Source organism: Pseudorca crassidens, chromosome 17 (genome assembly GCF_039906515.1).
Source record: "Pseudorca crassidens isolate mPseCra1 chromosome 17, mPseCra1.hap1, whole genome shotgun sequence".
Classification (NCBI taxonomy): domain Eukaryota; kingdom Metazoa; phylum Chordata; class Mammalia; order Artiodactyla; family Delphinidae; genus Pseudorca; species Pseudorca crassidens.
In genome coordinates, this window is record NC_090312.1 from 45996146 (window position 1) to 46019351 (window position 23206).

The 23206-nt window shown below is 38.5% G+C and overlaps 1 protein-coding gene across 2 annotated transcripts in view; it reads right to left on the reverse strand.

Annotated features, from left to right (window-relative positions):
- LRRC69 (leucine rich repeat containing 69) overlaps positions 1-23206 on the reverse strand; it is an 89266-nt gene that overhangs the window by 21689 nt on the left and 44371 nt on the right. For both annotated transcript variants that reach the window (XM_067711800.1, XM_067711799.1), the window contains one exon: positions 1821-1922. In XM_067711800.1, the coding sequence (XP_067567901.1) occupies positions 1821-1922 (102 nt within the window). The remainder of the gene's footprint in view (positions 1-1820; positions 1923-23206) is intronic.

Sequence of the window (23206 nt, forward strand, 5' to 3'; positions counted from 1 at the left end):
GAAAAATTATTTTTACTTGAAAACCAAAGGAACTTTTTGGCCAACACAATACATACAGACATAATTTTTCACTCATCTATCCCAATTAAAATCTTTTAAATAATAACAAAATCCTATAAATTCCTGTGTCTCTTTCCCTTATTTCTCTATCCATTCCACTTAACAAACATCTGGGAAAGATGCCATTATACAAAAACAGCCCTGAGCATTGGTTCCTAACTGCCTGATCCTTCAACAGCATAACCTCCTACACACTTCAGCTTATTCTCGGGGATGGTTACATAATGAGGTCATCCTCATTAGTATTATTATTAGTATTAGTATTAGTATTATAATACTACATCCTCAGTAGTATTATTTTACTACTACTATTCTGAAATACTTGATTCAAGGAGATAATTAGGTTACAAGTAATTAAACAAATTAAATACTTCAGTTTTTTAAATTATTTACAATTAAAAGTCAAGTAAGTTTTTTTTGACTTGAGAGTGGGAAATAATACTGTTTGTGGAAATATAGATTGATTCTCTGGAAAAGAATTTGGAAAGAGCTAATCAGACTTTAAAAGATGAAAGTTCTTTGGCCCAGGAATTTCACTCACAGGGATAATATAGACATAAGAAGAGGACAGTCATCGTAGCCTTGTTTATAAAGGCCCAAAAGTTATAAAATTATTAATAATCTAAACAGCCAACAGTAGGAAAGTAGTTTAAAATATTATGGTGTAATCATATACCAGAATATTATTATGTATTCATCAAAAAAGATGTCATAGGTATATTTCTTATTGATTGGAAAGATATTCACAATATTTTGAGTAAAAAAAGCGAGTCTCTAAATAGTATGTGGAGTTTGAAATCATCTTTGATAACAGAAATTTCAGGATTTATGGAAAGTTCTAGCAGAATAAGTGTCAGAGAGAACAGTGATTGTAACTCTGCATATTGGATTTCTGAGTATTTTTTTTATCAATTTCTATTGCCTTTTTTCTAATTTCTCTAAATAAGTTTGTATTACTTTTATAATAAATTTTTAAATAAGTATGGCATTATAACTAATATTTTCTTCCTCACTCATCTGTATTTTCTACTTTTCTGTATTAACCATATATTACTTGTGCAATAAGGGGGAAATGTTATTTTTTTAAACTAAATTGTCAAACAAGGTTGGTTGTTTCCTGTAACCAGGCAACTTGAATCCTATGCAATTCTTGAAAGTTTTAAGACAATTCTGCATGTTCAGCTACAGACCTTAAAGGACCTGAGGAGTCCAAATTCACAATGGAGACTCATACTCAAATGTGGAAAGATCTGAAATCTTTAACTCATCTATCACTAAAATACTCACAAAGAGAGTCTCGTAATGTATTTCCCTATTCCTTCCTTTAATATCATCAACTTGTTGACTAAAGGGAACACAGTTTCTGGATCATATTCATTTATCCACTAGGAGTGGGGACAAGTGAAAAGGGGATGGAAGAGACAAAACACCCCAGTAAGAACTAATCAAATATATCCTTAGATAATACTGAAAAAATACTTGGAGGTTAAAGTGAAAACAAATTCCTTTGTTTTCAACAAAATGTTTTCATCCAATAAAATGTTTAAATGTCTCTGAATTTGGTCACTCTGGAAATCAGATAGGATTACAATGGATTCTGCAAGCAAGTCAAAAAGATTATGACTAGGGTCCACAATGCCAATGGATTATGGTTGTATGGATCGTTCGCTGGCTTGGCAAGAATGCTTTAGAAGAAAACTCTTTAAAACTTAAATCATGGCTTTAGTTTGAAGACCTGTGTGAATGCTATAAGGCTTCACCTGTAGACTCCAGATGTCCTCGTGTTTTACAGCATTAACTGGCTGCTTCAGGAACAGTGGGTTTCCCTCACAGTAGAACTCCCTCAGCTTCAGGTATTGAAACTTTCAAAACAAAATAAAAACTTCACTACACAACAAAATAAACTTCATTTCTGAGCCTACATCGTCAATAAAATTAGACTAAAATTACTTTATTTATGACATATTCCACATTAGTATTTTAATAGCAGGGTGTACTCTAGTTATAAGAAGCATAAGAATCTTTATGTTGGCATGGATGGCAATGACCTTAGAGGTCACTGGTGACATCCCCCATACTAGACAGCTGAGAAAAGTTGTTCAGGATCAGAGAATTGTTAGTAATAGAAGAGAGGTTAATTAATAAAATGCTGGGAACAGTTTGCAAATAATACGTTTGTTAGGAACCAAGTATGATGAAAAATAACACTCTAATATACACCAAAAATTTAGGTCTCAAATACTGTCCTATGATCCATTCATTTATGATCAGTGAGGAAGGTAAGGGAAACAGAGGAACATCAAAAAATTATCATTATATTGAAGTACAGTTGATTTCTCTGTTGTGTACAATGAAAAGAAAAAAGAAAAATATATAATTCACAAGGATATTGAATCTTCTATGAAGAAAACCTAAATTCAGCTGGATTCTACCCCTTGAGTAGAAAAAAAGTAATTCTCTTATGTTCATATTATATCTTTTTGAATTATGGTTTTCTCAGGGTATATGCCCAGCAGTGGGATTGCTGAGAAAACCATAATTCAAAAAGACATACGTACCTCAATGTTCATTGCAACACTATTTACAATAGCCAGGACATGGAAACAACTTAAATGTCCATAGACAGATGAATGGATAAAGAAGGTGTGGTACATATATAGAATGGAATATTACTGAGCCATAAAGTGGAATGAAATTGGGTCATTTGTAGAGATGTGGATGGACCTAGAGACTGTCATACAGAGTCAAGTAAGTCAGAAAAAGAAAAACAAATATTGTATATTAATGCATGTATGTGGAATCTAGAAAAATGGTACAGATGAACCTATCTTCTGGGTAGGAATAGAGATGCAGATGTAGAGAACGGACATGTGGATATGGGGGAGGGAAGAGGAGGGTGGGACAAACTGGGAGATTAGGATTGACATATATACACTACCATGTGTAAAATAGATAGCTAGTGGGAACCTACTGTATAGCACGGGGAGCTCAGCTCGGTGCTCTGTGATGACCTAGATGAGTGGGATTGGGCAGGGGGAGTGGGAGGTCCAAGAGGGAGGGGATATATGTATACATATAGCTGATTCACTTCGTTGTACAGAAGAAACTAACACAACGTTGTAAAGCAACTATATGCCAAAAAAAAAAAAAAAAAGGAACAGGGTAAAAAAAAAAAAACTGTGCCAGCAGAAAAAAAAAAAAATTACACCTTGACTCCCTTGAGTTCACATGACTTTGAGCTCATGTGGTTTTCAAAGTTAAACTCATTTAGGGAGTTACTTTTCTGAGACTTAGTTTCAGCTGTGAAATTGGGACAATAAGACCTATCTTCAGTGGTGTGCAGATAAAACAGTTCTCTGGAAAGAAAAAAAAAAAAAAGCCCTGATTTGTGGCATGCTTTGATTCTATGGTGTAAATACTCCTACCATAGCTGATTCCAGTCACTGAACACAGAGTTGGGAAGAGATGTTGAAAATTGGTTCTTGTGAGCCAGGATGAGGTAGCGGCATTACACCACTGCACCTCACAGTTATGGAAGAGTTAGAGATTTCCTTGATTTCAGCCCATGGTTTGAAACACAGCACTCAACAAATTAAAAATAATTGATTTAAAACATCTTTCCAGGGCATCATGTCATCAGGTCTAAATGTCTCACGAAATTTCTACAACATAGACAAGGTTTAAAAATAAAATAAAGAGTTTAAGGCTACATTGGAATCACCTACAGACATTCTGACTTTCTTAATTCAGTTTCCTATGTTATCCACCAACAAGGAGCAACCTAGAGAGTTGAACCTAATGGTAGCCACAAGTCAGTGCTGGGTGTGCTGAAATGAAAAGAGCACTTCTTCTGCTTAATGGAAACATCATTTTTTCCTTCTGGCTCTAAAGAATAACATTCTATAATTTATACCTTAACTCACATTCCTTTTATAAAAATATGATACAAACTTGACTAACTTGGTATCTGCAAAAGCATTAACATATGTGAAACTCATTTCAAAGTTGACCACAGTTCAAAGGGCATACATTTTTCTTTAGGGGTCATGTTTCTCTTCCTTCAAATCCTATCACTATTCTTCCATCAAACATGGTAGTGAGTTACTCAGCTTGCTAACTTACTACACATAATATACCAGAAAGAAATTATCTTAATGAAAAGAAATTAATAAAGAAATTCATTAGCATGTGTTTTGCAGCAGGTAAGTTTCAATAACCTGAAGTCACACAATCTCTCAAAGTCCACTCTGAATATTCCCCAGAGCAACATTTTTTAATACCTTCTCTATATGCACTACTAGGTTTCCTGCCAGCCTAGCTTCTTAATAGAACAATATTCTTTGCTAGTCTCATCACTCCAGTAGCATAATCTCTTCTGCTAATAAAACGTTGTTACGGGGCTTCCCTGGTGGCACAGTGGTTGAGAGTCCGCCTGCTCATGCAGGCGACACGGGTTCGTGCCCTGGTCTGGGAAGATCCCACATGCCGCGGAGCAGCTGGGCCCGTGAGCCATGGCAGCTGAGCCTGCGCGTCCGGAGCCTGTGCTCCGCAACGGGAGAGGCCACAACAGTAAGAGGCCCGCGTACCGCAAATAAAAAAAAAAAAATGTTGTTACAGCTTTTCAGAGTCTCTTTGCACAGGCTTACTCAAACTACCAGTGTTATGGGTTTAATATCAACAGGAACAATTTTGTCCCTCCCGCCCTCTCAGGGGTCTATGGATATTTTTCATTGTTACAACTGGGGGAGGGGGCAGTATTACTGGCATCTATTTAGTAAATACCAGGGATGCTGCTAACCATCCTACAATGCACAGGATAGCTCCCACAGCAAAGAATTATCAGTCCCAAAAGAGGGTTGAAGTTGGGAAAACTCTGGTTTAGAGGTATAAGGTCATAAACATTCACTGACCATTTATCTGGAAAGGGGACTTGCAGCTGAAGAGAAATGACGGTTCAAATGAGGGTTTTTATTTTTTTTAACGTGAAGACTTGATCATGTAGAAGGTAAGTACCAACATAGAGAAATTAATTTAGAGGAGAAAGGAATAATTGAAAGAGTAACGATCAGGTGAAGAACACAGAAAGACTTTTGGAAATTAACATCTTTGAATTATCCTCTCCTCCGCAGCCAGAAGATGCAGGCATGAATGAGTTTGAAGGTGTGGAATTGGATGTGAAGGAATCAGACATGATCCCTTCAATTTTGTCTTTGAAATAGAGAATAAGACCATTTGCTAATTGAGTTGTGAAGCAAGGTGTCGATATGGAAGGAGGCATGAAGAAGGTGGTGAAAGTATCGAATAGGTTTTGGAAAATGAACCTGGCATGCAACAAGCAAAAATATTATACAGGGGTGCTGAGGGAACACACATTTGTGGCAATCCCTGTCCATAGATTGTGTGCTCTCCTTTAACACCCAGCAGTCTAGATACAACATTAAGAATCTGCAGAAGTATATGTCAGAAAGCAAGGGCATGAGCTCATACATATTAAAAAGTAACTGAATTGGACTGGGTCCTTTATGGTTTAGACCAGATAGAAAAAGAAATAGTACGAAGTTTTGATGGACTATGAGTAAAAGAAGATGTAGAGCGACATGAAGTCTCTGATCTAAAAGGAAAGATATGGCTATAAAGCAATAAGAGAGCTGGAACATAGGAGGAACCAGGGGTCAAACTGCCATACTGGACTTTAATTCTTCATATTTAGAGCAGCTGAAGATGATGTTGTGATCTAGACATGACTGTGATGGTGGTTTGCTGAACTGAAGACCTGAAAATCTCATTAAAATCAAGGAACTTTGAGCCTAAGTTGTTTATATTGACCACCTTTACAAAACAACTTCTTGAGTAATGTTCTCAAATATTTGGCTGCCTACTGCACATCTTTAGATGGAAGTCCCACAATCACCATAAATTCTAACATTCAAAAGTTGAACACTAATTTCCCACAGTTTTCCTTGCTCCTTTCCCCACATCAAATCTCCTGCCATGTCCTGTCAATTCTACCTTCTTAAAACTTCTAGAATTTATCCTTTCTTTCCATCCCCCTATCCACCCACCTCCTCGCCACCTCTGCACAATCTCTTCTCCTACTCCCTGACCCAGCCACTAATCCCTCTGGCTTGATTGAGGCCCTCATTTTACAGGAATTATTGCAATAGTACTTATATTGGTCTCAGTGCAAACTTTTGCTGCCAAAGTGGTCTTTTAAAATGAGAAGCTAGTCAAAATACAACCTTGCTTAAAACTTTTCAAGGCTCCCTTTAGTCCATAGGATAAATTCAAAAGCCCTAGTATATCATACTTGGTTCTTCTTGGCCTGTTTTTCCAACGATATATCCTAGTAAGCTCTACTTTCACCCTTATACAACAGCCATCCTGTAGTACTTAGGGGTCTCATAAGAGGCCTGTGTCTTAACTTACAATTATTACTCATGCTGTGCCCATTACTCAGTCCACTCCTGGATCATCTCTTCACGACTAAAATACCACCCCTGTAAGCTTCTGCAACTTCTATCAAATGTTTCTATATCTCCTTAGGCCTAATTAATCATACCACCTGTAAATACTATGAGACAATCATTGTTGAAAAGTTTGTCTTCATCTCTCAGGTTTAGTCTCTTTAAGAGCTATATCTTAAGTGACTATTTAATTCTAGCTCTAAATTCAGTACCTAGTACATAGCTGAGGCCCAATAAATAATCAATCACACACAACTCTCCCTGGGCACTCAGGATTTGCAAAGATCTTCTTCTCCAGACTTGGTCAATTGTTATAAGTGTTCCTGCAAAGCCCCAGGACTCAGGAACAATATATAAGTTCAGCAAGCCCTTCTATTGCTTCAGGCCAGCCTTAAGTAATGAGGGAGATCAGAAGGGGGCTAATTTAGGAAGAAATTTGTTAATGTAAACAAGGAGAAGGGAGGCTGAGATTTCACATGAGCTCAAAAACAGAACTGATAAATAGGTGATGGCAAATAACCATGGACCCTTCAGACCATCTCAAAGCTCACAGGGTTACACTTTAGCAAGAATTGGAATTTATAAATATGCTAACAGTTGACTTGTGAGGAGGGTAAGGTTTTAAGTGTTGGGACTATGTCATCCAAAAACATATAATTAGCAATTCTAAAAAAAGGACATGAATAAGATCTGTGACCAATGAGAAATTCAAGAAAATGTATGATAAACTTGATATCTAATCAGAACTGTGGAGTGATTCAGCTGATGATATCATTTGAACATAAGGAAGCCAAAAATTCTGTTGTGGGAACTCCTCTCTCACACACTGTGCATGAGTGGGAGGGAAAATAGGCAGAAAGTGACCTAAAATAAGAATCCTTCAGTATCTGCTGGATAGTTGACCCAAGAGAAGACCCCCGGAGGGAGTTGAAGAGAAGCTGCCAAGAGAAATCTGGAGGGAAGGAGATAACTGAACCCCCAGGATCTAAACATACACACACACACACACACACACAAACACACACACACCCCTTCCTCATTTTGGTGGCTAGGGAGAAGCAGCTGAAGGCCCTTAAGCTCATGCTTCTCCCTGCCTTCAATATCCTGGGCCTTATAGCTGATGGGACAGTAGCTCCAGCATCCTCTTCAGCCTCTTGATTTAAACATTGTAAAAAGGAAAATTGATCTGGGAGGACTTATTTGTTATTGCCTCACAATCCTCATCCATACCTGCTTAAGACCCCACTTCTATCCTTGAACCACCTGAGAACCGGTGACTGAAGAGGCCTCTGCTTCCACTCTGCCCTGTATGTTCCACCTCCAACAGTGTGATCTTACAATGTAAATCAGATCACAGCAGTACCTAGCTCAAAACCATCCAGCACTACCTTGCTCAAAACCATCTCATTTCTCATTCAGAATGAAATGCAAAGCCCTCAAGCTGGCCTACAGGACTCTGTTATGATTGGACCCTGTACAATCTCTTTGACCTTATATCCTACCATTCTGCCTATCCCTCTTCCTTTCCCCTCCCCTTCCCCCTCCTCCCTCCTCCCTCCTCCTCTCCCTCCCTCTCTCTCTCCCTCTCTCTTTATTTCTCTCTCCCCTCTGGCAACATTGGCTTTCTTTCCAAGTGTTTTTTGCCTTGGGACCTTTGCACTTCCCTCTTCTTGGAACACTTTTGTCTCAGATTTGTCCATACCATTAACACTCAGAATAAAATGAAATCATATGTTTAGCAGTTTGAGAGGGGAAACATTTATGACCCAAGGATTTGATAACCAGACAAGTTTTCATTAATGTGCAGAGGCAATGGAAAGACATTCTCACATGCATGAGCTATGTACCTTAACCAAAGAAAATTACTCAAGACACAGTAACTGAAAGAGAGTAACAAAAACCAAGAATTTGGGTAATACATTCATTTTGCCTGTCAAAATGCAAAGAATAAAAAGTCGAACGCACACTGCCCCAATACAAACAAGACTGGGGCAATCTGTTTTTTGCAAAAAAAGAAAATTTGCAATGTCATTAAAAAGTGTGAAAATTGTTTGTACTCTTTGTTAATTCTACTGATAGGAATTCATCCAAAAAAATATTTGAAATGGGAGCAAATATGTATACACGATATGTGTTTCTCAGAATTATTTAAAATTTTAAAATCCTTTCCTATATTAAAAAAATGTATGATAAGTTATATTACACATGTAATATTCAGGTATTCTGCCTTTTCACTCTCTATGTCTAGCAAAACCTAAGCCTGGGTCATCCATGCCATCAGCTTTCCCTGTCTCTGTACACAAGCAAATAAGTGCTGTTTGCAGTTACACCTTAGGGCAGGCTAGAATCACAATAAATTCATCTTCACTAACTTCCAATATGCCCTCAGTGATTGCTGGAAATTCTCCTCTAGTCAACACAACTCCATGTTTTCTTTGTTGGCTCATCTTTCTTTGCCCAACCATGAAATAGTTCTCCCCTGAGCCTAGCACATTCTCTTTTCACTTTATTTTTTTTCCCTTGGCAATCTTAACCATTTCTATGACTCAATGAAATCTCTATGCCAATGACTCTGGTTCCACACCCTACAGCCAACTGTTTACTCAAAATCTTCACTTGGATGTCTTAAATATATGTTAAATTCACTGTGTCCAAGATTGAACTCATGATCTGCCCTCCTAGAGTTGGTCTTTTTCCAGTGTTTTCTATCTTAGACTATAGAAAGTTCACAAGCCCATCACTGTTTCAAATTTACCTCGTAAATGTCTCTTGAATCTGTTCAGGTCTTTCCATTCCTAATCATATACTCTTTGTGGAATTTGAACCAAGAAACACGGAAATTTGCCATTTAGCTCTGGAAACTGGAACAGAACAACTATTATGGCAAGGAGCTGGAGAGTCCACAGTGGGCTATGTATAGATTGATGTTAAAGGGGAACAGAAACAAGGTATAAGCAGAGCAAGCATTTGGAATATGGCTACATTATTCCAACAGTATAATAAGTGTGATGAACTAACAGTTCATGCTGCTAAGAATCCCAGAAGCTTGTTGACCTGAGAACCACACACTTGCTTCAGTATCTCTGAGCTCTGCCCAGCCTTACCATATTCCCTGCTTGAATCCCCATGAGATCCTCCTTACTCTTCCTTCTGAAACTTTAATTAAACTCCATTTAAAATGCAGCCAAAGAACCAAAAGAAAACATGCACATTAATTTCAACATCATAGAATTCTCTTGCTCTACTATCAGCAGATAGACAATTCTAATGTCTCTGAATTGCTCAAAGTAACCTTCTTATGTGCTTTTCTGTGAATCCTCCTTTGCAAAACACAAAAATCTACCTCTTACTTCTCTAAATCTAGACAAGACTTCCAAACTTTAGTCACTCACTCTTTAGAAGTAATCTTCTTTTCAGGTTTTGAAAGCAAAATATATAATTAGTACCTCTCCACTGGATAGGGGAGCCATATGTCTAGAGACGCTTTTTCACCCATATTTCTAAACCTCACAGACCTGGTTACAGAGAAAAAGCAGAAAGTAGTAGTAAGCAAACTATAAAAGGCAGTAACAAAGAAATCAAAGTTCCCAACCCCTGCCCTGGGATAGTCTATGATTTAAACTGAAAAATTCCACTTTAAAATTTAGTCAGACCAGGCAACAATTCAGACCACTGAACTAGAAGAAAGATATTCAGAGTTTGTGAAAGCTGTTTATGGTCTGAAAACCAATTGTGAGATCTTTGATCTTCTATTTTTTTATTCTGACAGGAAATTAAAGTTTGAGTGACCAGATTCATAATGGGAACCACAGAAAGAACATCAGTTTGTAGCTTCTCCCTTGGTTTCCAAATGAGCCCCAATGTTGTTTTAAATAAAGCCTCTCAAAGGCGTAACACCTTTAATTCCTCCTGATATATCTTTGTTCTTCTTCATTCATATTAAATATCACTGTTTCAAGGGATTCTTGACTGTTTTTATTTACCTTCTCTTAAGTGACTGCTGTTTTAACCAAACATTCTTTTCTTTTAAGCTTTTCATATAACTTCATCTATACTTAATAGTAGAATAGAGAAAACACTGGGCTCAAATGCTGGGGACTGGTTTCAAATCCATTTCATCCACACAACCCCTCCATACAAGTCATTCAGATATCTGAGCCTGTTCTCCATGTATAAATAGATATGATAATATCCATCTCACTGGATTTTAAAGATCAAATAAGGAATGTATAAAGTACTTGGTAAACTATGAGACATCCTAGAAAAATGAGGTACTACACCGGCATGTAGTCCATTGTCTAAAGTAGGCAAGTCATATTTATTACTTTTCTCTCAACAGAAGAGTCTTGTTAGGGTCAGCTAATATTTTGTCTTCCATTTTTCTCATTACTTTGCTTCATTTAAGCTCTACCAGACAAGGATAAAGGCAATTTCATATGCTGCAAATCTGATTAGCAAACTGATACGTGTACTTCTAGTTTCAAGATGGCAAAACTAAGCACATTTAACACTCTTCCTCTCCCAAGCCAAATCCTAGAAATGATAAGAAGATAACTTTCAAGAAAATAAATAACCACTTAAAAACAGGACGATAAATTCTCACAGGAAGAGAAACTATGTGTAGACAGTATCAAGTGAAGGAGGAAGCATCAACCCAGGATGAACATGGAAGCCAAAGGAAGAATTCCTACAAAGAAATGGAATTGAGGTAACTCAGTACACAGAGGTAGTAGAGGCCTCCAGAGAAGTATGGGATAGTAGAACAACAAACAGCAATATTACTGTACTCTTTCAGAAGCAGGAAGACACGTGAACTCACCTACCCACTCTCATCCCCATGGCCACACTCTACCTCCCACTCCTATAGCTCCTTTCCCTGAATCCCACACACCTATAGCCTGGTGAGAACAGTGCTTTGAATAGAGAAAGGTGGAGGAGCTTCAAGACGGCAGAGGAGTAAGACATGGAGATCACTTTCCTCCCCACAAATACATCAAAAATACATCTACATGTGTAACAACTCCTTCAGAACACCTACTGAATGCTGGCAGAAACCTCAGACTTCCAAAAAGGCAAGAAATTCTCCACATAACTGGGTAGGGCAAAAGAAGAAAAAGAGACAAAGGACCTGCACCTCTGGGAGGGAGCTGTGAGGGAGGAAAAGTTTCCACATGCTAGGAAGTCCCCTCACTGGAGGAGATGGGAGGGAGGGGAGCCCTAGAGGTGAGGGCAGCAACAGGGGTGTGGAGGGAAAGTGGAGAGAATCCTGCACAGAGGATCAGTGCCAACCAGGTCTCACCAGAGTGAGACGCTTATTGGTTCACCTGCCGGGGCGGGTGGGGGATGGGTGCTGAAGCTCTGGTTCTGGAGGTCAGACCTCAGGGAGAGGACTCGGGTTGGTGGCATGAAGACAGCCTGAGGGGTCTAGTGCACCACAGCTAGCTGGGAGGGAGTCCGGGAAAAAAACCAGGCCTGCCGGAGAGTCAGGAATCTATTGTTGTGGTCTGCATGAGGAGAGGGGTGGGCCCGCCATAGGAGCTTCCTGCTCCGTGTGCTCACAGACAGCTGGGCACCACCTACGTGACCTCCAGAGGTGGGCACAAACCATGGCTGTTATCTCTGACATGAGAGGGGGGCAATGGCTGCCACCGCTGCCACCAAGTGTCCTGTGTGTAAGCACAAGTCACTGCCCACACCTTCCCGGAAGCCTGTGCAGCCCACCACTGCTGAGGGTCCCACAATCCGGGGCTAACTTCCCTGGGAGAACGCAAGGCGCACCTCAGGCTGTAGCAACTTCACACCAGCCTCTGTCGCCACAGACACTCCCTGCATATCCCAATTGTGACTGCCGTATCCCTCCCTCCCCTCCCCTGGCCTGAGAGAGCAAGTGAGCCCTAATCAGCCACTGCTTACACAGCCTCTTGCCTGGGCAGGGAACAGACACCTGAGGGTGGCCAACAGACAGAGGCAGGGTGAAAACCAAAGCTGAACTCCAGGGGCTGTGGGACCAAAGGGAAATCTCTCCATGCAGCCACAGGAGCAGCAGATTAAACCCCTGCAACTGGCTTGGTAAAGCCTGCATCTGTGAAATATATGAATAGACAATGAGTGTTCCCACAATCGAGGCTGTGGACTTTGGGAGCAACTGTGGACTTTGGAAGCAATTACATGGGGGAGGTAAGGCCAGATCAGAGTCTGAGCTGGTCCCACAGTGCCCACAGCAGGGCCAGAGACCTACTTAGAAATATTGGAGGATTTCCTGGGTAGGCAGGGAATAACAGTGGCTCACTGTGGGGGCAAGGACACTGACAACCAAGGCCACAGGAAAATATAACTACTATTACTATTATATATACTTTCTCTTTTTTTTATTTTGTTCTATTATTGTTCTTTTTTTATTATTCTTTTAATTTTTTAATTTACTTTTTCTTTTCTCTTTTATGCTTTTTTAAATTTTTTTTTATTTTTTGCAGTATGTGGGCCTCTCACTGTTGCGGCCTCTCCCGTTGCAGACCACAGGCTCCAGACGTGCAGGCTCAGTGGCCATGGCTCATGGGCCCAGCTGTTCCGCGGCATGTGGGATCCTCCCAGACCGGGGCATGAACCCGTGTCCACTGCATCGGCAGGCAGACTCTCAACCACTGTGCCACCAGGGAAGCCCCCCTCTTTTATGTTTTTATTTTTTAATATGTTTTTTATCTTATTGTTTTCCTATTCTACTGTACTTTTTCATTATATTGTGTTTTTTCCTTGTTTTTCTTTTTTCCTTTGTTTTGCTTTGTTTTTGTCTTATTTTTAACTAAATTTTACATTTTTCTATTTTTACTTTACTTCTTTGTTGTTTTCTATTTATCTTTTTATTTTCCTCTTTCTTCTGTTTTTACTTTTTTTTTTTATCATTTTTGTGTTTCTTTTATGCTTCCTTTCCTTTTTTTAGTTTGCTCTGCATTTGATTTGTTTTAGATTTTTTGTTTTTGTTAGTTTAGTTTTTAGTGTTTGTTTTCATTATTGGCTTTGTTTATTGGTTTGGTTGCTTTCTTCTTTTTTGTTTTCTCTTTTTCTTTTTCTTTATTTCTTTTTCTCAGTGTGGGTGTGTGTTTCTTTACATGTTTTTGTCTGTTCAGTTTAGCTTTTACCACTTGTCTTGGGGTTTTGTTTGTCTGTTCATTTTCTTTTCTTTTTTTTCTCTCCTTTTCTTTTCCCTTTTCTTCCATGCCATGCAGCTTGTGGGGTTTGGTGCTCTGGGCCAGGGATAGGGCCTGAGCCTCCAAGGTGGGAGAGCCAAGTCCAGTACATTGGACCACCAGAGAACTCCCAGCCCCATGGAATATTAATCGTTGAGAACTCTCCCAGAGGTCTCCATCACAACACTAAGACCCGGCTCCATGCAATGGCCAGCAAGTTCCAGAGCTGGACGTCACATGCCAAACAACTAGCAAGACAAGAACACAACCCCACCCATTAGCAGACATGCTGCCTAAAGTCATACTAAGCTCACAGACACCCCAAAACACACTACCAGATGCGGCCCTGCCCATCAGAGGGACAAAATCCAGCTTCACCCACCAGAACACAGGCACCAGTCCCTCCCACCAGGAAGACTACACAAGCCACTGAATGAAACTCACCCACTGGGAGCAGACACCAGAAGTAAGAAGAACTAGGAACCTGCAGCATGTGGAAAGGAAACCCCAAAAACAGTAAGTTAAAATGAGAAGACAGAGAAATATGCAGCAGATGAAGGAGCAAGGTAAAAACCCACAAGACCAAACAAATGAAGAGGAAAAAGGCAGTCTACCTGAAAAGAATTCAAAGTAATGACAGTAAAGATGATCCAAAAATCTTAGAAATAGAATGGAGAAAATGCAAGAAACATTTAACAAGGACCTAGAAGAACTAAAGGGCAAAATACAGTAATTAACAACACAATAACTGAAATTAAAAGTACTCTAGAAGAAATCAATAGCAGAATAACTGAGTCAGAAGAACAGATAAGTGAGCTGGAAGATAGATTGGTGGAAACATAAAAAGAATAAAGAAAAAAGAATGAAAGGAATGGAGGGCTCTCACACAGACCTCTGGAACATTAAGCTCACTAACATTTGAATTATAGGGGTCACAGAAGAAGAAGAGAAAGAGAAAGGGTATGATAAAATATCTGAAGAAATTATAGTCAAAACTTCCCCTAACATGGGAAAGGAAATAGTCAGTCAAGTCCAGGAAGTGCAGAGAGTCCCACACAGGATAGGAGAAACACGTCGAGACACATATTAATCAAACTATCAAAAACTAAATACAAAGAAAAAATATTAAAAGCAGCAAGGGAAAAGCAACAAATAACATACAAGGGAATCCCCATAAGGTTATCAGCTGATTTTTCAGCAGAAACTCTGCAGAGCAGAAGGGAATGGCAGGACATATTTAAAGTGATGAAAGGGAAAAAAACTACAACGAATATTACATAGCCCAGCAAGTATCTCATTCAGATTCAATGGAGAAATCAAAAGCTTTACAGATAACCAAAAGCTAAGAGAATTCAGCACCACCAAACCAGATCTACAACAAATGCTAAAGAAACTATTCTAAGTGGGAAACACAAGAGAAGAAAAGGACCTACAAAAACAAACTCAAAACAGTTAAGAAAATGGTAATAGAAACATACATATCAATAATTACCTTAAATGTGAATGGATTAAAAGCTCCAACCAAAAGTCAACTGGCTGAATGGATACAAAAACAAGACCCATATATACACTGTCTACAAGAGATGCACTTCAGACCTAGGGACACATACAGACTGAAAGTGAGGGGATGGAAAAAGATATTACATGCAAACGGAAATCAAAAGAAAGCTGGAGTAGCAGAGCTCATATCAGATTAAATAGACTTTAAAATAAAGAGTGTGACAAGAGACAAGGAAGAACACTACATAATGATCAAGGGATTAATCCAAGAAGAAGATGTAACAATTATAAATATATATGCACCCAACATAGGAGCACCTCAATACATAAGGCAAATGCTAACAGTTAGGAAAGGGGAAATCGACAGTAACACAGTAATAGTGGGGGCCTTTTTTTAGGGTGCATTTGATCTTCATTGCTGCATGCGGGCTTTCTCTAGTTGTGATGAGCAGGGGCTACTCTACATTGCAGTGCAAAAGCTTCTCATTGTGGTGGTTTCTCTTGTTGCAGAGCATGGCTCTAGGCACATGGGCTCAGTAGTTGTGGCTCATGGGCTCTACAGTGCAGGATCAGTAGTTATGGCGCACGGGCTTAGTTGCTCCTTTGCATGTAGAATCTTCCTGGACAAGGGCTCGAACTTGTGTCCCCTGCATTGGCAGGTGGATTCTTAACCAGTGCACCACCAGGGAAGTCCAAAGTTTTTATTTATTTATTTACTGGCACCAGGTCTAAGTTGTGGCTTGGAGGCTCCTTAGTTGTGGCATGTGAACTCTTCATTGCAGCATGCATGTGGGACCTAGTTCCCTCACCAGGGATTGAACCCCAGCTCCCTGAATTGGGACTGTGGAATCTTAACCACTGTACCACCCCATTTACACCAATGGACAGATCATCCAGAAAGAAAATTAATAAGGAAACACAAGCTTTAAATGATACAATAGACCAGATTGATTTAATCAATATTTATAGGACATTCCATCCAGAAAAAGCACATTGCACTCTCTTCTCAACTGCACATGGAACATTCTCCAGGATAGATCACACATTGGGTCTCATATCAAGCCTCAGTAAATTTAAGAAAATTGAAGTCATATCAAGCATCTTTTCTGACCACAGTGCTATGAGATTACAAATCAATTACAGGAAAAAAAAACTGTAAAAAACAAAAACACATGGAGGCTAAACAATATGCTAGTAAATAACCAAGAGATCAATGAAGAAATCAAAGAGGAAATCAAAAAATACCTAGAGACAAATGACAAAAACACAACAACCCAAACCTATGGGACACAGCAAAAGTAGTTCTAAGAGGGAAGTTTAGAGCAGTACAATTCTACCTCAAGAAACAAGAAAAATCTCAAATAAACAACCTAACCTTACACCTAAAGGAACTAGAGAAAAAAGAACAAACAAAACCCCAAGTTAGTAGAAGGAAAGAAATCATAAAGATCAGATCAGAAATAAATGAAATACACACAAAGAAAACAGTAGCAAAGATCAATAAAACTAAAAGCTGGTTCTTCGAGAAGGTAAAAAAAAAATTGATAAACCTTTAGCCAGATTCATCTAGAAAAAGAGGGAGAGCACTCAAATCAATAAAATTAGAAATGAAAAAGTTACAACACACACCACAGAAATAGGAAGCATCATGAGAGTACTAAAAGCAACTGTATGCCAATAAAATGGACAACCTGGAAGACATGGACAAATTCTCAGAAAGGTATAATCTTCCAAAACTGAACCAGCGAGAAATAGAAAATATGAAAAAAAAATCACAAGTACTAAAATTGAAACTGTGATTAAAAATCTTCCAACAAACAAATGTCCAGGACCAGATGGCTTCACAGGCGAATTCTATCAAACATTTAGAGAAGAGCTAACACCCATCCTCCTCAAACTCTTCGAAAAATTTGCAGAGGAAGGAAGACTCCCAAACTCATTTAACGAGGTCACCATTTCCCTGATATCAAAACCAAACAAAGATATCACACAAAAAAGAAAATTATAGACCAATATCACTGAACATTGATGCAAAAATCTTCAACAAAATACTCCCAAACAGAATCCAACAGCACATTAAAAGGATCATACACCATGATCAGGTGGGGTTTATCCCAGGAATGCAAGGATTCCTCAGTATATGCAAATCAATCAATGTGATACACCATATTAACAAATTGTAGGAGAAAAACCATATGATCATCTCAATAGATGCAGAAAAAGCTTTTGACAAAATTCAACGCTGATTTATGTTAAAAACACTCCACAAAGTAGGCATAGAGGGAACTTACTTCAACATAATAAACACCATATATGACAAACCCACAGCCAACATTGTCCTCAATGGTGAAAAACTAACCATATCCACTAAGATCAGGAACAAGACAAGGTTGCCCACTCTCACCACTATTATTCAACATAGTTTCGGAAGTTTTAGCCACAGCAATCAGAGTAGAAAAAGAAATAAGAGGAATCCAAATGGGAAAAACAGAAGTAAAACTATCACTGTTTGCAGATGACATGACACTATACATAGAGAATCCTAAAGATGCTACCAGAAAACTACTAGGACTATTCAAGGAGTCTGGTAAAGTAGCAGGACATAAAATTAATGCACAGAAATCTCTTGCGTGCCTATACACTAATGATGAAAAATCTGAAAGAGAAAGTAAGGAAACACTCCCATTTACTATTGCAACAAAAAGAATAAAATACCTAGGAAGAAACCTACCAAACGAGATAAAAGACCTGTATGCAGAAAACTATAAGACACTGATGAAAGAAATTAAAGATGATACAAACAGATGGAGAGATATACCATGTTCTTGGACTGGAAGAATCAACATTGTGAAAAATGACTATACTACCCAAAACAATCTACAGATTCAATGCAATCCCTATCAAACTACCAATGGCATTTTTCACAGAGGTAGAAAAAATATTTCATAATTTGTATGGACACACAAAAGACCCTGAATAGCCAAAGCAATCTTGAGAAAGAAAAACGGAGCTGGAGGAATCAGGCTCCCGGACTTCAGACTATACTACAAAGCCACAGTAATCAAGACAGTATGGTACTGGCACAGAAACAGAAATATAGATCAATGGAACAGGATAGAAGGCCCAGAGATAAACCCACACACATATGGCAGAGATAAACCCATGCACATATGGTCACCTTACCTTTGACAAAGGAGGGAAGAATATACAGTGCAAAAAAGAGAGCCTCTTAAATAAGTGGTGTTGGGAAAACTGGACAGCTACATGTAAAATAATGAAATTAGAACACTCCCTAACACCATACACAAAAATAAACTCATAATGGATTAAAGACCTAAATATAAGGCCAGACACCATCAAACTCTTAGAGGAAAACATAGGCAGAACACTCTTTGACATAAACACAGCAAGATCCTTTTTGACCCACCTCCTAGAGAAATGGAAATAAAAACAAAAATAAACAAATGGACCTAATGAAACTTAAAAGCTTTTGCACAGCAAAGGAAACTGTAAACAAGATGAAAAGACAACCCTCAGAATGGGAGAAAATATTTGCAAATGAAGCAACTGACAAAGGATTGATCTCCAAAATATACAAGCAGCTCACACAGCTCAATATCAAAAAATACAAACAACCCAATCCAAAAATGGGCAAAGACTTAAATCGACATTTCTCCAAAGAATACCTACAGATTGCCAACAAACACATGAAAGGATGTTCAACATCATTAATCATTAGAGAAATGCAAATCAAAACTACAATGAGGTATCACTTCCCACTGGTCAGAATGGCCATCATAAAAATATCTACAAACAATAAATGCTCTAGAGGATGTGGAGAAAAGGGAACCCTCTTGCACTGTTGGTGGGAATGTAAATTGATACAGCCACTATGGAGAACAGTATGGAGGTTCCTTCAAAAACTAAAAATAGAACTACCATATGATCCAGCAATCCCACTACTGGGCATATACCCTGAGAAAACCATAATTCAAAAAGAGTCATGTACCACAATGTTCATTGCAGCTGTATTTACAATAGCCAGTTCATGGAAGCAACCTAAGTGTCCACTGACGGTTGAATGGATAAAGAAGATGTAGCACATATATACAATGGAATATTACTCAGCCATAAAAAGAAACAAAATTGAGCTATTTGTAATTAGGTGGATGGAGTTAGAGAATGTCATACAGAGTGAAGTAAGTCAGAAAGAGAAAAACAAATTCTGTATGCTAACACATATATATGGAATCTAAAAAAAAAAAATGGTTCTGATGAACCTAGGGGAAGGACAGGAATAAAGTCGCAGACCTAGAGAATGGACTTGAGGACATGGGGAGGGGGACTGGTAGGCTGGGACGAAGTGAGAGAGTAGCATTGACATATATACACTACCAAACGTAAAATAGATAGCTAGTGGGAAGCCACTGCATAGCACAGGGAGATCAGCTCAGTGCTCTGTGTCCCGCTAGAGAGGTGGAATAGGGAGGGTGGGTGGGAGACACAAGAGGGAGGGGATAAGAGGATATATGTATACGTATAGCTGATTCACTCTGTTATACAGCAGAAACTACCACACCATTGTAAAGTAATTATACTCCAATAGAGATGTTAAAAAAAAAAAACACACATGCACCCCAGTGTTCATTGCAGCACTGTTTACAATAGCCAGGTCAGGGAAGCAACCTAAATGTCCATCGACAGATGAATGGATAAAGTAGATGTGGTACACATATACAGTGGAATATTACTCAGCCATAGAAAGGAATGAAATTGGGTCATTTTAGAGATGTGGATGGACCTAGAGACCATCATACAGAGGGAAGTAAGTCAGAAAGAGAAAAACAAATATTGTATATTAACGCATATATGTGGAATCTAGAAAAATGGTACAGATGAACTGGTTTGCAAGGCAGAAATAGAGACACAGATGTAGAGAACAAACTTATGCACCCCAAGGGGGGAAAAGGGGGTTGGGGTGAATGGCGAGATTGGGACTATCATATATACACTAATATGTATAAAATTGATAACTAATGAGAGTCTGCTGTGTAGCACAGGGTACTCTGCTTCACTTTGCTGTACAGTAGAAACTAACACAAGATTGTAAAACAATTATACCCCAATTAAAAAAAAAGAGGGACTTCCCTGTTGGCTTAGTGGTTGGGAATCTGCCTGCCAATGCAGGGCACACGGTTCGAGCCCTGGTCTGGGAAGATCCCACATGCCGTGGAGCAATTAAGCCCGTGCGCCACAACTACTGAGCCTGCGCTCTAAAGCCTGCGAGTCACAACTACTGAGCCCACGTGCCACAACTACTGAAGCCCGTGTGCCTAGAGCCCGTGCTCTGCAGCAAGAGAAGCCACCGCAATGAGAAGTCCGCACGCGGCAGTGAAGAGTAGCTCCCGCTCGCCACAAATAGAGAGAAAGCCCGCGTGCATCAACGAATACCCAACGCAGCCAAATAAATAAATTTATTATAGAAAGACTAGAGGAAAGGTGAGATTGGGCCCTGCGGGGCTAGCAACACCAGGGAAGACTGAGGACCTATCAGAATGCAGTATACCTGCTGGAATATCCAACCATTTTTGCACTCTCAATACACTGACCAATGCAAGCTCCTGTAAGAACTTTTTCTTCTCCCATAACTTGAACTGAAAAGACAGCTGGCAGTCTTTCAGGTAATCTCGAGTGTCTCAAATTAAATAAGCTGAAAATTGAAAAATGAAATTACCTGATAATCAGTGTGCCAATATCATTAGAGATAACAGATGCAAGAATTTATACCAGGAAATAAAACTAATAGGACAGGACTGTAAAATAAATAGTATAATTAATATCTTCAAACTAGATATGTGAAACATTGCTTGCTCAAAGGAAGAATAAGAACCAATTTTAAAACTTGGAAATGCTGAATTATATAAGCTTTCTGAATCAAAATTTGGCAATATTTATCAAGTCAGTAAAAGCATGCACAAGTTTTGATCCAGCAACAACACTTCAAGAAATCTTTCCTAAGGAAGTAATCAATGCCCTGTACAAAGGTTAGCTACAATGGCATTCATTGAAGCTTTTTTTTATTGTGGCAAGAAGTTTGAAATAGCCTACCTGTCAAAAAATAGAGGACTGCTTAAATATATACAATATCAATGCTATGCAGCCATTAGAAATAATGATATAGGAAAATACTTTAAACCATGGGGAAATGTTTATAATAAAAACTGAAAAGGCATGTTATGAAACACCTACATGAATAATACACTAATACAATAATATTAATAATACTAACACATTAACATGTGTGAATACTCCATTTTGGGGAAAAAAACTATATGTGCATGTGTACACATGCATTCACAGACTTTAAAAAAAAAACCTGGAAGAACAGGAAGAACCACAGTGAAAAGAAATTTTTAAATGTTTTTCCAGGAATGATATAACTTACATTACCCTAATTCTGATTACCAATCTGCAAACCTTCAGAAGATAAATTTGGGAATGGCAGCAACAGACACAGACTCATCCTATACTGGGTTAAAAGACTGGAAATACAACTACCCTGAAGTGAATAAAATTTTCCCAGGGCTAAAACTATTTCAAGGATTTCAAGAAAGCTATCTCAACATCTGTGGTGATTCTAAGATTTTCTCAGAAGTTTGAAAACTCTCCCACGTATCTTGCCCATGAAGTATAAAAGTAGGAATGTAAGAAATACTTTGTCAAGTCCTGTGCTGGTTCAGCTCATACATTTCAACAGTAAGGGTCGGAGCTGACAGCACCCCCCAAGGAGGTGAAAATTGGTTTGGGGGGAGGAGATAAAAATATTACATATTACAATGGGTTGTGGCCCTCAAAGCTCAATACTGCCTGACAGTATAAACACATATACAGTATATATCTGGTACTAAAATTTAATGGGGTTGGGGAAGGGCTATTAGGGGGAAAAATGTCTAAAATGCTCCTGGAGGTGAGGAGGACAATGAAAAAAAGGCTGAGAAACACTGGTTCAGCTTTAGAACATAAAACTCAAATTCTTTTTTTTTTCTTATAACCTCTCTCTTGGTTAGAACTTAGAATAAAAGTATTCACTACTTTTATTTTTTAATTATACATGTGCACACACATACATGTACACATGTTTCTTTGTGTTAGAAAGCTCTATCATTTGCTCTTCAATAGTTCACTTCTATATTGAACTTTCTAGACCAAAAAGAATATTTTATAAAGTGCTAGATTTTTTTCTAAGCATTGTATTGCTTTTTGTTTGCAAATATGTGTTTAAAGCTTTGAAGAAGTGTACACTTATAGCTATTAACATTACCCCAAGATCTCAAAGTTTTTTAAAGTTGACTCTGGAATCATTCACATTATTATGACTCCTGTAATAAAGCACAAATTAGGGGTTAAAAATATTTAACCATTTTTTATCACTTATTGAGTCCTTTATAATATGAAGAATATGAATTAATTAAGATATATTAATAAATTATAATATTGAGTATGCATTATAATATTATCTTCATGTTTGTCACTTTATAGTCTCATAATAGCTGATAATTCTCAATCAAGTCCAAGCAACTTAGAGAAGGAAAGATCTAAGTTGGCGAGAGGTAAGAGAGATTAGTGCGAACCAGATAAGTCTGTCCAATTTTACTGGGAAAATAAAAGTTTTCCTAGAAGTCTCACCCAAAAGATTTCTACTTATTTTTCTCTGGCCAGAGCTATGACACATGGCCACTCCCCCTGTAAGTAGTTCAAGAGAAGAAGGTTGGAGATGGGGGCTTCAACCAGCTACCCAAAAGCACTTAAGTGTCTTTGATTACATATCAGCCCCTCAAAGTGCCTTTCTTGACAGTACCACTTAGAGTAGCAGACCCCTCCTTTATGTCCTGATTTGTTCTTGCACTGTTGTAAGCACTCAGAATAAAGAGGTGCACAAAACACACAAAATGTCCTCTCCTGGGCTTACAGTGCCCTATGTGTTTTCTTTATAAACTA